This window comes from Podarcis erhardii (assembly GCF_964252035.2).
Source record: "Podarcis erhardii genome assembly, chromosome: 5".
Lineage (NCBI taxonomy): Eukaryota > Metazoa > Chordata > Lepidosauria > Squamata > Lacertidae > Podarcis > Podarcis erhardii.
In genome coordinates, this window is record NC_138509.1 from 100,040,585 (window position 1) to 100,054,747 (window position 14,163).

Sequence of the window (14,163 nt, forward strand, 5' to 3'; positions counted from 1 at the left end):
TCGAACCGCCGACCTTCTGATCCACCTGCATCCCATGGTGACTGGTACTGGAAGCAATTTCCACTATGTGAGGATCTCACCTGAGATTTCCAGCACAATGGCTATGCTCTGACCACACGGTCGGAGGCAACGATGCTTCTGAATACCTGTTGCTGTGAGAGTATTGCTCTTGTGCCCGAATCCTGCTTGCGGGTTTCCCACTGGGGCATCTGGTTAGCCACTGTAAGAACAGGTTGCCGGACTACATGGGCCAGTGGCCTGATCCAGCAAGCTCCTCTTTCCTTCTGCCCTTGGACTAGGCTAAGACTACCTTCTGCTCTGTATTTCTCTGGCCTAGATGATCCTTCGGGTCCCTTTCAACTTTGCAATTCTATAATTCTTTCTCAAACCATCAAAATCTTCCACGCGCGTTTGTGGACCCTGCACTGGTGTTGGTCTGTGCAGTGCAGGACTCTAATTGAACCCAGGCGATTGGTTGCTGCGTCTTGGTTGCTTAGCACCAGGCATAAGGCCCGCCTCCCTCTGCTCCAGCCAGCTCAAGCTATGGGACCCGTTGATCACCTGTTGATCATTTGCAAAAGAAAGCGGAGACTTTGCTGGAGATCAGCGCAGACCCACAGCAAGACCTGGTGTAGATTTTGGAGGAGATGAAGCACCTTCTCGAATACACAGGCTGCTTCTTGGCCTTCTTCTCTGCCGGCTTCCTGATTGCTGCCACTTGGACAGACTGTTGGATGGTGAACACGGACGACTCCTTGGAGGTAAGGCAAAAAGAGAGGGAGAGGGAGACTCCAACGGCCACACGGCTGGCTCAGATCCATCAGGTGCAGCTTTCCAGAGTGAGGAGGAGCGGTGGTGAGTGTGGGAGCAGAATCTATGGGTCTGGTTTCTGAAAGGACTTTGGGCTGCGTCTTCCTTAGAATGAAAAATTCTATTCTGCTCTAGTCAGACCTCACCTGGAGTACTGTGTCCAGTTCTGGGCACCACAGTTCAAGAAGGACACGGACAAACTGGAACGTGTCCAGAGGAGGGCAACCAAAATGGTCAAAGGCCTGGAGACGATGCCTTATGAGGAATGGCTAAGGGAGCTGGGCATGTTTAGCCTGGAGAAGAGGAGGTTAAGGGGTGATATGATAGCCATGTTCAAATATATAAAAGGATGTCACATAGAGGAGGGAGAAAGGTTGTTTTCTGCTGCTCCAGAGAAGCGGACATGGAGCAATGGTTCCAAACTACAAGAAAGAAGATTCCACCTATACATTAGGAAGAACTTCCTGACAGTAAGAGCTGTTCGACAGTGGAATTTGCTGCCAAGGAGTGTGGTGGAGTCTCCTTCTTTGGAGGTCTTTAAGCAGAGGCTTGACAACCATATGTCAGGAGTGCTCTGATGGTGTTTCCTGCTTGGCAGGAGGTTGGACTCGATGGCCCTTGTGGTCTCTTCCAACTCTATGATTCTATGATTCTATGAAAAAGAGAGAGTTGGCAGGAAGGTGGGAGAATCATAGCACTGTAGAGTTGGAAGTGACCATGAGGGTCATCTAGTTCAACTCCCTGCAGTGCTGGAATCTTTTACCCAATGTAGGACTCGAAGCCAAGACTCTGGAGTCTTGTGCTCTACCAACTGGGCGATCCCCAGAAAACGTGAGAGGTCAGTATGGAATGCTTCAGGTTTTTGACCAGCAATGCTCTTTTCCTGTGATCTTCCTGCTAAGGTAGTTTCTTAACCAGGTTGTGAGAACTTTGCCATCCCTTTAAAAGTTGTTAAGCTCTGTATATAAGTAGAACACCCCATCGATCAGCTCAGAAGAGAATCTTGCTGGCGGGAGTCTTCAAGGTCACCCTGTGAGTTTAGCAACCGAGCACAAATTTGAACCCTGGTCTCCCAGGTCCGAGTCTTGACATGCTAACCACTTCCACTTTTAATCCATTAAAACAGCACCCCTAATTCATCAGTGTGATTTGTCAGAAGGGACGGGGCTATAGCCTGATTCACATGCAGAATATCCCATTTTCAGTCCCCAGCAAACTATTCCAGGCAGGGCTGAGAAAAACAGACCAGTGCTGTGATTTGGGATAAGGCAAATCCCTAATAAACTCCCAAAAAAACATAATAATCAACACCATCAACAACTTCCTAATGAACATTAGCAAACAACAACAACAAAACCAGTTTGAACAGATAGGAAAAGGCAAGGAAATGCAAGGAGCAGTGGGAATTTCACATAGGAAGCTGCCTTATTTTATTACGTATTATGATTGTCATGCAATGCCCTTTTAAAATGTGCTGGGAAGGTTCTTGGGTTCCTTTCATTTTCATTTTATGTATTTTGTATTTTTATGTTGTAATTTTATCCTGTGAACTGCCCAGGGACCTGCATGTTTATAGGGCGGTATACAAATTTAATAAACAAACAAATAATAATAGAAATATTTTGTGTTTTTAGCTTACATTTTATGTTGTGAACCAGTCATACAAATTTAACAACAGCAACAAATTCCTGCACTTTGGGGGTCCCTTCCAAGTCTACACTTCTATGATTCCAGCTTATCCTACGCTAACTGGCAGCAGCTGTCCAGGGTGCCAGGAAGGGAGCCTCTCCCAGTCCCACCGGACTGAACCCGGGGCCTTCTGCATGCAAGGCAGCTGTTCTACCACCCGGTTACTGAAAAACTGCTGGGTCGTTTAGTGGGTGCCCTCTGGGCAATGTCACCTGTGACTGCCAAGGGAACCCAGAAATGGCAAGCTTCGCAAGCTGCTTCTCTCTAGACTTAGGGGAAACTGGGAAATCCAACACCGTGAACAGCAAAGGGTTTTATTTTAATTTTTTAACCTTGCCTCCTCGGTTCAAAGGCACCTCCAATTGGACCACGTCCCCTCCTCTCCTCCTCGGTGTTTCATTAATGCGCCCTCGGGGTTAAGCGCATTCAGGCTTTGCACGTCCCGGCGCTGCATCTGAATACCAACGCGTTCGGCGAAGGGCCGGCAGCATTAATACCTGACAGAATGAGTTGATCTCGCCACCTAAGCGGGTCATTGTATCCCTAAATATGGGGACGGGGGGGTTTAATGAGCCGTGTTCCCTGGAAAGGAGCCGGGGTCGGATCAGGGCGGCCAGACGCTTGCTCAGCAAGCAATGCCGAGGAAGGGCTTTGCGCGAAGGAAAGAAGGAAGGAGATACAAAGAGGAAGGAAGAGAAGGAGAAAGGGCGGGGGGAGAGAGAGAAAGGAAAGCATGGAAGAGAAAAGGAGAGAGAGAGGAAGGAAGGAAGGAAGGAAGGAAGGAAGGAAGGAAGGAAGGAAGGAAGGAAGGAGGGAGGGAGGGAGAGAGAGAGAGAGAGAGAGAGAGAGAGAGAGAGAGAGGAAAGCAGGGAAGAGAAAAGGAAAGAGAGAGGAAGGAAGGAAGGAAAGAAGGAAGGAGAGAGAGAGAGAGAGAGAGAGAGAGAGGAAAGCAGGGAAGAGAAAAGGAGAGAGAGAGAGGAAGGAAGGAAAGAAGGGAAGGAAAAAGGGAGGGAGGGAGGGAGGGAGGGAGGGAGGGAAGAAAGAAAGAAAGAAAGAAAGAAAGAAAGAAAGAAAGAAAGAAAGAAAGAAAGAGGGGCTCCAGACAAGGCTATCCGCCCAGATCACTTTTCTTTCTTCCCACCCCCAAATTTGCATGTTTCCAAGATTTTGGGAAATCCCCCCAGTTTCAGCGCTTGGGGTGAATTTCAGCGCCTGGCTTTTGGTTTGCAAAACCAAACTGGTTTTAGGTGACTCTTTTCCATGAACCCTCTGTAGCCCTGAGATTGTTTTCCTAGCTGAAATGCGTGCAGCCTCCATCCTAGGGTTGGGAGCCTTTAGAGGGGAAAGGTAACAATGTTTTGAGAGTTTTAGAAATAAAATGTGAGCGAGGGGGAGGATATGACAGAGGTGTATAAAATTATGCAAGGCAAAGGGGGAAAGAGAGTTTGTTGTTTAGTCATTTAGTCGTGTCCGCCTCTTCGTGACCCCCTGGACCAGAGCACGCCAGGCCCTCCTGTCTTCCACTTCCTCCCGCAGTTTGGTCAAACTCATGCTGGTAGCTTTGAGAACACTGTCCAACCATCTCGTCCTCTGTCGTCCCCTTCTCCTTGTGCCCTCCATCTTTCCCAACATCAGGGTCTTTTCCAGGGAGTCTTCTCTTCTCCAGTGGTGGCCAAAGTCTTGGAGCCTCAGCTTCAGGATCTGTCCTTCCAGGGAGCACTCAGGGCTGATTTCCTTCAGAATGGAGAGGTTTGATCTTCTTGCAGTCCATGGGACTCTCAAGAGTCTCCTCCAGCACCAGAATTCAAAAGCATCAATTCTTTGGCGATCAGCCTTCTTTATGGTCCAGCTCTCACTTTCATACGCGGATTTGAATAGAAACTGGCAGCTTCAAGGCTGTCACTTCTGCTGCTGGTGCTTCCTCTTTGGACCAGTCCGGAAGATAGGAAGCGGCTGCCTACTGAGTCAGGCCATTGGTGCATCCATCTCTGTAGTGTCTACCCAGGCTGGCAGAGGCTCTCCTGGATGTGAGGCATAGAGCTTCCTCCAGCCCTACCTGAAGATGTACCTAGGACCTTCTGCTCACCCCATTTAAAGTGTGCTGTTCTGTTTTTATTCTCCGCATTTTAACATATCTGTGGTTTTGTATTGCTTTAATTCTGTTAGAGTTTAATTGCTTTACAACTTACTATTTTTCACAGGCTTTTTTGCCTTATGCATTTTCCCTTGTGTGGTTTTTAATATGTGTCAGCTGCCTTGAGTCCCACTGTGGGGAAATGGCGGGATATTATCCCAAACTATAGCTCTGGGATAACACAGCCCTTCACATAGAGGACTCATTCACAGAAGGAACCACCCTCTGTTGACTGGGGGACACAGAATAATAGAATGGTCGAGAGCTGGAAGGGTTCCCCAAAGGTCATGTAGCCCTACCCGGTTGCAAGGCCACTCTAACTGAAACTGTAGGCTCCTTGGGGCAGGTCCTTGTAATAATAAGGATGATGGTCACTTTCTCCCACGTAGTTGAGCGCTACCTGCCGCGGCCTTTGGTGGGAATGTGTCACCAATGCCTTTGACGGGATAACAACCTGCGATGAATATGACTCCATCTTGGCTGAGCACCCAGGTACGTCTGCTGCGAGTTTTTATTATTATTATTACTGGATCAATTCTGAAGGAAACAGGTCTTAAAGAAAGCATTTACTGGGAGAGGTCACCATAAGCTGAAAAACTTGGTTTTGGATTGTTTGTTTGTTTTATTTGGTTTTCACTTTAATATTATCAAAATCACATATAATTCATTATATAAACAGCTGTATAAACATAAAACACATTTAATTGAGTTACACGCTGTTCGCTTCTCTGGAATCATTATGCTGATATCATAATGACCTGAAACTTGATTGATTGATTGATTGCATTTAAATATCACATTTCCCCCTGCTAAGGAACTTAAAGTGGCGTACATGGTTCTCTCCCACCCTCCTCCTTTAGTCCCTACAACAACCCTGTGAGGTAGGTCAGTCTGAGAGGCAGCGACTGAGCTCAAGGTCACCCTTGAGAGGTCAAGGTCACTGGAGAGCCAGTGTGGTATAGTGGTTAAGAGCGGTAGTCTCGTAATCTGGGGAACCGGGTTCGAGTCTCCGCTCCTCCACCTGCAGCTGCTGGGTGACCTTGGGCCAGTCCCACTTCTCTGAAGTCTCTCAGCCCCACTCACCCCACAGTGTTTGTTGTGGGGGAGGAAGGGAAAGGAGAATGTTAGCCGCTTTGAGACTCCTTCGGGTAGTGATAAAGCGGGATATCAAATCCAAATCCAAACCCAGTGAGCTGTATGGCCAGGGAGGGATTCGAACCCTAGTCTCCCAGGTCCTACTCTGACACTCTGACCACTGTGCCACACCAGAGTCCCTCCCTTCTGCCTCCAGGCTCTTTCTTGTTTTGCAGTGAAACTGGTCCTGACCCGAGCGATGCTGATCACGGCTGACATCCTGGCTGGTTTCGGGTTCACCTTCCTCCTCCTGGGCCTGGACTGTGTAAAGTTCCTCACGGACGAACCTGGAATCAAAACCCAAATCTGCTTCATAGCTGGACTGGCTCTGCTAACGGGAGGTAGTTGGCCGCAGAAAGCTGGGACCTGGGTCAGGTGGGGCTGGGGCTGGGAGATAGAAGGAGTTTAAAGTGAAAATGTTAAAGTGATAATAATGCTAAATTATTATCCATTTACGATGGGGCGGAAGGTCCACAGGCTATGAAGGACTTGCTCGCAAATTTATTGACAGCTGCACAAATTATTATAGCCAGGAAGTGGAAGGGGCAAGTGGAATATAAAATGGAAGAATGGTATAAAGAGGTGTGGACTATAGCTATTAGTGATAAATTAACATGTGCCATTAAGGTAAGACAGGGAATATGCAGGAGAAATGATTTTGAGGAGTTACGGAGGGTGTTTGTAGAATTTGTACTGTTAAAACAGAAAGGGGTCAAACCATCGCAAGAGGTGTTGAAATTTGGAGAGGTTGGATAGGTACAGTGGAATGGTCTCGGGGTAGGGTGCACATTTTTATTCTTATTTATTTATTATTATTACATTGTCAAAATAAAAAGGGATAAACTATGGGAAAGAAAAAGTAGAAGAAATAGGTTAAAGTTCACCTCAACTTTCTAAGCAGGGAGTTCCAAAGTGTAGGTGTTGCCACACTAAACAACTGCACTTCCACAAGTTTGGAATGGGGATTATGTGACACTTGCAAAATTGGCCATAGCAAACGGGGTCAGATCTACAAAAATTTGTGAAAAGCTTTTAAAATACTCAATTAACTGAGGTTCTGTCCCCCACAAAGCCTGCCCTCCAGAGAAGGAACTGCCAGAAGGCCCTTGGAGCTGGACCTCAGTGTCCGGGTAGAACAATGGGGGTGGAGACACTCCTTCAGGTCTACTGGGCCTTTGAGGCCGTTTAGAGCTTTCAAGGTCAGCACCAACACTTTGAATTATGCTTAGAAACGTACTAAGCTAAGAGAAGAGGGTGGAGGAAAGCCAATACCCCTTAGCTTAGAAGCCCCCCTGAATTAGCTGCAGCTCTTGCAACCTGGCTCCATCTTTTGGCGAGGACACTTAAATGGCCAGCTAAAAAGAAACTTGTCTGACCAGTTCAGCAACAGAATCCTCCATTAGATTCTAAGCCTCACTGGGTAGATCAGGCATAGGCAAACTCGGCCCTCCAGATGTTTTGGGACTACAGTTCCCATCATCCCTGACCACTGGTCCTGTTAGCTAGGGATCATGGGAGTTGTAGTCCCAAAACATCTGGAGGGCTGAGTTTGCCTATGCCCGGGGTAGAGGAACCAAGCACATCATCCAGACCAGTGTTGGATTTACATATAAGCTAAACAAGCTCTAGCTCAGGGCCCCACTCTATTGGGGGCCCTCCAAAAAATTTAAAGGTAAAAAAACCTGGATGTACATTTCCAAAATACAATATAAAAAACTAATAAAATAAAACCTACATACAGCAACAGTGTTTTGTGTTGTATAGGCTCCTATGATGTAAGTCATGGGCCCTGCCTGCTCGCCTGCTCCCTCAAATATCCCTGGTTTGCTCCTATATCTATCTATCTATCTATCTATCTATCTATCTATCTATCTATCTATCTATCATCTATCTATATATATATGCCGCGGCTGGCGCTATGGGTTAAACCACAGAGCCTAGGACTTGCCGATCAGAAGGTCGGCAGTTCGAATCCCCACAACGGGGTGAGCTCCCGTTGCTCGGTCCCTGCTCCTGCCAACCTGGCAGTTCGAAAGCACATCAAAGTGCAAGTAGATAAATAGGTACCACTCCGGCGGGAAGGTAAACGGCGTTTCCGTGCGCTGCTCTGGTTCTCCAGAAGCGGCTTAGTCATGCTGGCCACATGACCTGGAAGCTGTACGCCGGCTCCCTTGGCCAATAAAGCGAGATGAGCGCCGCAACCCCAGAGTCGGCCACGACTGGACCTCATGGTCAGGGGTCCCTTTAATATAGGGTGCCTACATTCTGCATGGACTGGTTGCAGGGCAACATGTGCAAATGGCTTGAGATACCTATGAGGTCCATCAATTACCATATAGCATATATTCAACACAAAAAACTGTCACAGTTTGTTGTTGACAAAGGACAGCTGGACATATAAAGGGCCCCATTACCTTCAGTAGCTCAGGGCTTCATCAAACCTAAATCCGGCCCTGATCCAGACTGACCCCTGCAAACACACCCGTGTTCTTTAGTCACATGGACAGAGAGAAGGATTTTCTTTGAGCCAGGCCACAGGAGTCAGCAATGGGACCTCATTTCAGCACTGTGGATCAGACCTTGAAAAGTGACGCACTGGCTCCTAACCATGTGCAGAGTGCAACTTGAACAATTGCATCCAGCCTCCATATTTCCGGGCCAAACATCCTCCAGGTCCAGCGTAATGTGGGGCAATGGTCAGAGTGATGCCCAGACATGCCGGGGGGGGGCTGCACCCTTCAGTGCTGAAAACCTCCCCCAAGAAAACCGTGGCGCCCACACCGGGAATTGCACCTCCCCGTTCTGGAGTGTGGACTGTTTGCAGGCTGCGGTTCTGCTGCCTTTCCAAATTCAGAGCATGCAGTGGTGAATGAAACCCCCCCCCCGGGGTACGAATTAAGCGGAGGATTTTACCTTTCATAGAGCTGCAGGGATTAAACGGAAGCCCTCGTGGGTCGGAGGTTGCGGGTGCAGCCGTGCCAAAGAATTCAAATTCCACATGAGGCAAAGCTGGAATCTGTGACCTGGATAAATTATGCAAACGAACCACCTTTGCAGAAACTTTCCTGTCTTTTTGGGGGGTGGGGGGTCATCAGCATCCTGCCCCTCATACTGTTCTATAGAATTTCATCTGGCATTTCCTAGATGCATTTCCTAATCTCTTCAAAGCCACATAATCTAGAAACTTGTCCTTTCCTCCTCCCTCCCTCTCTCTCTCTCTCTCTCTCTCTCTCTCTCTCTCTCTCTCTCGGTTCTGGCTGACTTCTTCCCTCACTGCCATGTATTCTGGGTCCTGTCGCTCCTGTCATTTAGTTTAATGCATTTTAAGAGACCATGTAACCACAGTGGCTTGGGCAACCCGGATGGACACGTTAGAAAAATATATATTAAATTATTACTATGATTACAGGGCTGGGAGGAATGTCCTGCCCATGCAAATAAAACCTTGCTTTGCAGATATCCACACTGCAGGGTGGCTGGGTATTGTGGATGACAAATTCAAGGTTACATTAGGCCTGCGAATTCTGTACCAGCTGAAGTTTCAGAGGCAGCCCCACTTATAACGCATTGCAGTAATCTAACCTTCAGGTTACCAGGGTGTAGAGAATAGTAATTAGGCTCTCCCTGTCCAGATAGGGACGTAGATGGGCCACCAGCCGAAACTGGTGAAAGTCACTCTGGACCACTGAGGCCACCTGAGCCTTGAGCGACAGCAAAGGATCCAGGAGGACCCCCCAGCTAAGAACCTGTTCCTTCAGAGGAAACGTAACCCCATTAAGAGCAGGCAATCTCCCACACATCCGATCTAGGGAACCACATAGTAAGGGAAGTACAAGTTGATTGTAGCATCATCACTGGGATAAATTTATTTCTTACACGGAGAGGCAGAGATTGGAGAATTTTGTGGGGCTGGTTGTTTCTAATGGTATAAACACATTCATGTCAAAGACACAATTTCCTTTTGCTCAAAACGCGGGGAAGGGTGTCTATTTGACCTGTAGACAAGGCATTTCTGAAGTTAATAATAATAAACAAGCACAACAGATGCTCTTCAGTCTCCTCCTCCTCCTCCTTCTTCTTGTTCTTCTTCCTGCTTGCTTTTTCAGAAATCTGCAGGCAGGCACCTCTCATTTTCAGTGTCGAAGACCACAGAGGAGGGTCACCAGTGGATCACCGGAGGATAATATCCCAAACCAGGCAGGTAACATCTAGTGCTTGCTCTGTTTCTTGCAGGTGTCCCTGGGCTCATTGGATCCGTCTGGTACGCCATCGGCGTCTACGTGGAGCGCTCGACTCTGGTTTTGCATAACGTCTTTGTGGGCATCCAGTACAAATTCGGGTGGTCCTGTTGGCTGGGGCTGAGCGGGTCTCTGGGCTGCTTCTTATCTGGCTCCTTGCTAACCTGCTGCATGTATCTCTTCAGAGGTAAGAGCTGGGGGTGGAGGAGTCTGCCATGCAAAATGTTCTTCTTGTTGTTGTTTAGTCGTTTAGTCGTGTCCGACTCTTCGTGACCCCCTGGACCAGAGCACTCCAGGCCCTCCTGTCTTCCACTGCCTCCCGCAGTTTGGTCAAACTCATGCTGGTAGCTTTGAGAACACTGTCCCACCATCTCGCCCTCTGTCGTCCCCTTCTCCTTGTGCCCTCCATCTTTCCCAACATCAGGGTCTTTCCCAGGGAGTCTTCTCTTCTCATAAGGTGGCCAAAGTCTTGGAGCTTCAGCTTCAGGATCTGTCCTTCCAGTGAGCACTCAGGGCTGATTCCCTTAAGAATGGAGAGGTTTGATCTTCTTGCAGTCCATGGGACTCTCCAGAGTCTCCTCCAGCACCATAATTCAGAAGCATCCATTCTTCGGCGATCAGCCTTCTTTATGGTCCAGCTCTCACTTCCATACATCACTACTGGCAAAATGTTCTAGGCCATCCCAAATCACACCTCTGTGCCATCAAGTTGCTGTTCCCCGAAATGGGCCCATAAAATGCTCCACTTGTCTGAAATCCTGGAGAGCTGTTGCCAAGTCATTGTGGACAAGACTGAGCTAGATGTTCTGACTCAGGATAAGGCTGCTTCTCCTGTTCCTGAGTGAATAGATCATCTACTGTATCTCTCCCCACTACCTGGCCCAGCTTCCAGCTTTCCCCTAAGAGGCCTGGATATTCTGAATTCCAGCAAGCAGCTAGAATCAAAAGGATGAAGACTCATTCAGCGATGCATTGCTGGGTGTTGTCTAGATGGCCCTTGGGGTTCCTGTCCAACCCTACAATTCTATGACCTCGGAAGATGGTGGCTTCTCCTTCATTGGAGGTTTTTAAGCAGAGGTTGGATAACCATCCAGCAGTAGAACCATCAAATTGCAGAGCTGGAAGAGACCCCAAGGATCTTCTATTCCAACCCTCACAATGCAGAAGCATCCCTGACAGGTGGCCATTCAACCTCTGCTTAAAAACCTCCAAGGAAGGAGAGTCTACCACCTTCTGATGGAGCCCATTCCACTATCAAACAGCTCTTGGCATCAGAAAATTATTCTTGATGTTTAGTTGGACTCTCCTTTCTTGTAACTTGAATCCATTGGTTCGAGTCCTGCCCACCTGTCACTTTTTTCCAGGGTGATGAGGAACCATTAGTGACCACTCTTTGTTTTTGTTTTATATATAGTTTTTATTAAATTTTCTGTTTTACATTTTCAAATTCTCATTCTACATCCTTAAGATATCAATGACTTCGCTTCTTCTCTTTCCATGGTTCATTTTACATACCTTAAATCCTTGCATATTTAACAAAAATCAGTATTCCATTATTGCATCCATCAGAACTAATTTACAATGTTGAATTTATCTTAATGCTGTCAGCGTTTTCAGCTGCACATAATTATTTCCCATGTAGTCAAGAAATGTTTGCCAATCTTCTTAAAAATTTGTGAGCTCTCTTTGGGTTTCGGTTACAGGTAGATAGCCGTGTTGGTCTGCCGTAGTCGAAACAAAACAAAACTAAACTAAATGAATTTTTTAAAAATCCTTCCAGTAGCCTAAGGTGCTACTGGAAGGAATTGTTTTGTTTTGTTTTGTTTTGTTTCGTCTTTGGGTTTGGTCAGTCAACCAGCTATCAGTAACCTTGCCCATCTACATTTTACCAGCTTCTCTGCAAGAATGTCACAGGACACATTGTCAAAAACCTTCCTGAAATCAAGATACACTGTTGGGGATCCTTTAGCTGTGATTCCTGTATTTCAGGGGGCTGGATTGGATGGCCTTTGAGGTTCCCTTCCATCTGTGCAATTCTACAGCAATTCCCCCCCCCCCTAACCAGCAGTGTTTTTGTGTGTTCTCTCCCTTTCCGGGGCTCTGGGCTACAGATGTTGGTGCAAGCAGTTCGTTGCGGAAGACTTATTCCCCTCCTGGGATGAGCAGCCTGTGCCGTCCAGCCTCCCAGACAACTACTGCCAAAATGTACGCCATGGACACCAGAGTGTGAGGAAGAGGAGATCCTGAGAGGACTTGGCTCACCTCCTTTGTGACTTATGGGGCTGCCCCAGATGCCAGATAGGGGGCTCCAGGGCCTGTGATTCAGTCCCAAGAACTTTGGCTGTTTCCACCAACCATGTTCAGGACAATCTCTCACCCCTAACAAATGTCTGTTAGTTTGTTTTGAGAATCGTGCCCATGGTGAATGCAGTGGGTCCTGGGAAAGACCCATAGTTTAACTTGAGTGGTCAAATGGCAGGGGGTTGGACTAGATGACCCGCTGCCCCCCTTCCGATGATTCCATAGCCCCAAGAAATGTGGCTGTTTGGTGCAGCCTTGGCAGTGCGCCTCATCAGCTGACTTCAGGGCTCCCCTTCCGCAGCACACCCTCTCCTGCTTGTGGGGGTCTGAATGTGCATGGCACTCGTGGACCAGATGCCATCCCCAGGGCCAGATTTAGATCAAGAGCGGCCCTCGGCTACTCCACTTGTGAGGCCCCTCCCAATCACCCACCCTCACAACTAGAAGAAAACGGAAGAGTGTTATGAACAAACCTGAGTGAAGCCAAGGATAGTGATGGGTATTTAAAATTCTGCAATTCACAGTTTCTCCTCTAAAGGACATCAGAAAACATCGTCAAAATTTGTTTAAGTTTGTCTCTTTCAATGTACAGAAAGCTCAGTGCAGACAACCTCACTTGAGACATCGTGGCCCTTAATTTGTTTTTAATTCTTCTGATTCTTGGAAAACTCCTCTCTCCTGAGCAGTTAGTGACCATAAGGCTAAGAAATAGCCACAAGATTGCTTCCACATTAGGAAAGGCCATCTGAATTTTCCCCTTGTATATAATTTGATCAAGGTCTGTATGAGACAGAGAGGGCTCTGCTGTAAGCCTATGGCTTTGTCTCACGTACAGGTTGCAAAGTGCAAAAGTTCTTCGGCCAATTAGCCTATACGTAAATCCGGCACTGGCCGTCCCACAGGTGCAGGGACGTTTTCTCTTCTGGAAAACAGGACAACAACAGCCCAACACACAGAATTGGTGGCATGCAATGAGGGGCGTTTTGGGAGCAATTCTTAGGAATCGATGCTGCTTTTGGGATTGCCTGAGTCCCTGCTTACCTGCTATTTCCCCAACCTGTATATGTGTAAATAAACAGATATACCAAACCACTACAAGTCTCCAGCATACTTTGTCCCCCCCTCCTAATTCTTTGAAACAGACCCCCCACAACTGCAGTCCCCAATCATTTGGGGACCCCCACCCACCCCTTGGTTCCATAAACACGCCCCAATGCCCTCTAAAAAGCGTTATTCAGAACAGTGGTCTGCATGACTGTTACGTACTGAGTTCAAAAGGATCCAGAATACAGCAGTCTGATTGGTCCGCAGGAGCCACCCAATCCAACTCCAGGTGGAAGTGAATCTGCAACCTGATTGGCCTACAGGAGAATCCCGGAATAACCAATCATGTGGGGCCCATTGTGTAAATAATGTATATAAGGCAGACATTCTGGGGGAACTTCCATTCCTCCTCACCACTATGAGCATGAAATCTGCACTCGACTCCGAGTACAGTGGTACCTCGGGTTACATACGCTTCAGGTTACAGACTCCGCTAACCCAGAAATAGTGCTTCAGGTTAAGAACTTTGCTTCAGGATCAGAACAGAAATCGGGCTCCGGCAGCACGGCGGCAGCAGGAGACCCCATTAGCTAAAGTGGTGTCTCAGGCTAAGAACAGTTTCAGGTTAAGAACAGACCTCCGGAACGAATTAAGTACTTAACCAGAGGTACCACTGTATATTTCAATGACCCACTAAGGAAGATAATGTTAGAAAAGTTACACACACACACACACACACCCAGTCTCTGCGTAGCAGTGCAGGAGACTCTGGAGGGTCATGTTTACATTGAGATTTGAGACCTGGAGGAGGCA

At 47.6% G+C, this 14,163-nt stretch overlaps 1 protein-coding gene across 1 annotated transcript; it reads left to right on the plus strand.

Moving 5' to 3' along the window:
- Positions 1-564: 564 nt before the first annotated feature.
- On the plus strand, positions 565-13,398 carry CLDN16 (claudin 16). The gene is made up of 5 exons (XM_081862857.1): positions 565-761; positions 5,023-5,125; positions 5,944-6,108; positions 10,001-10,192; positions 12,117-13,398. Exons 1-5 carry the CDS (start codon positions 648-650, stop codon positions 12,233-12,235), a joined length of 693 nt encoding a protein of 230 aa, XP_081718983.1. The 5' UTR covers positions 565-647; the 3' UTR covers positions 12,236-13,398.
- The last annotated feature ends 765 nt before the right edge of the window (positions 13,399-14,163 follow it).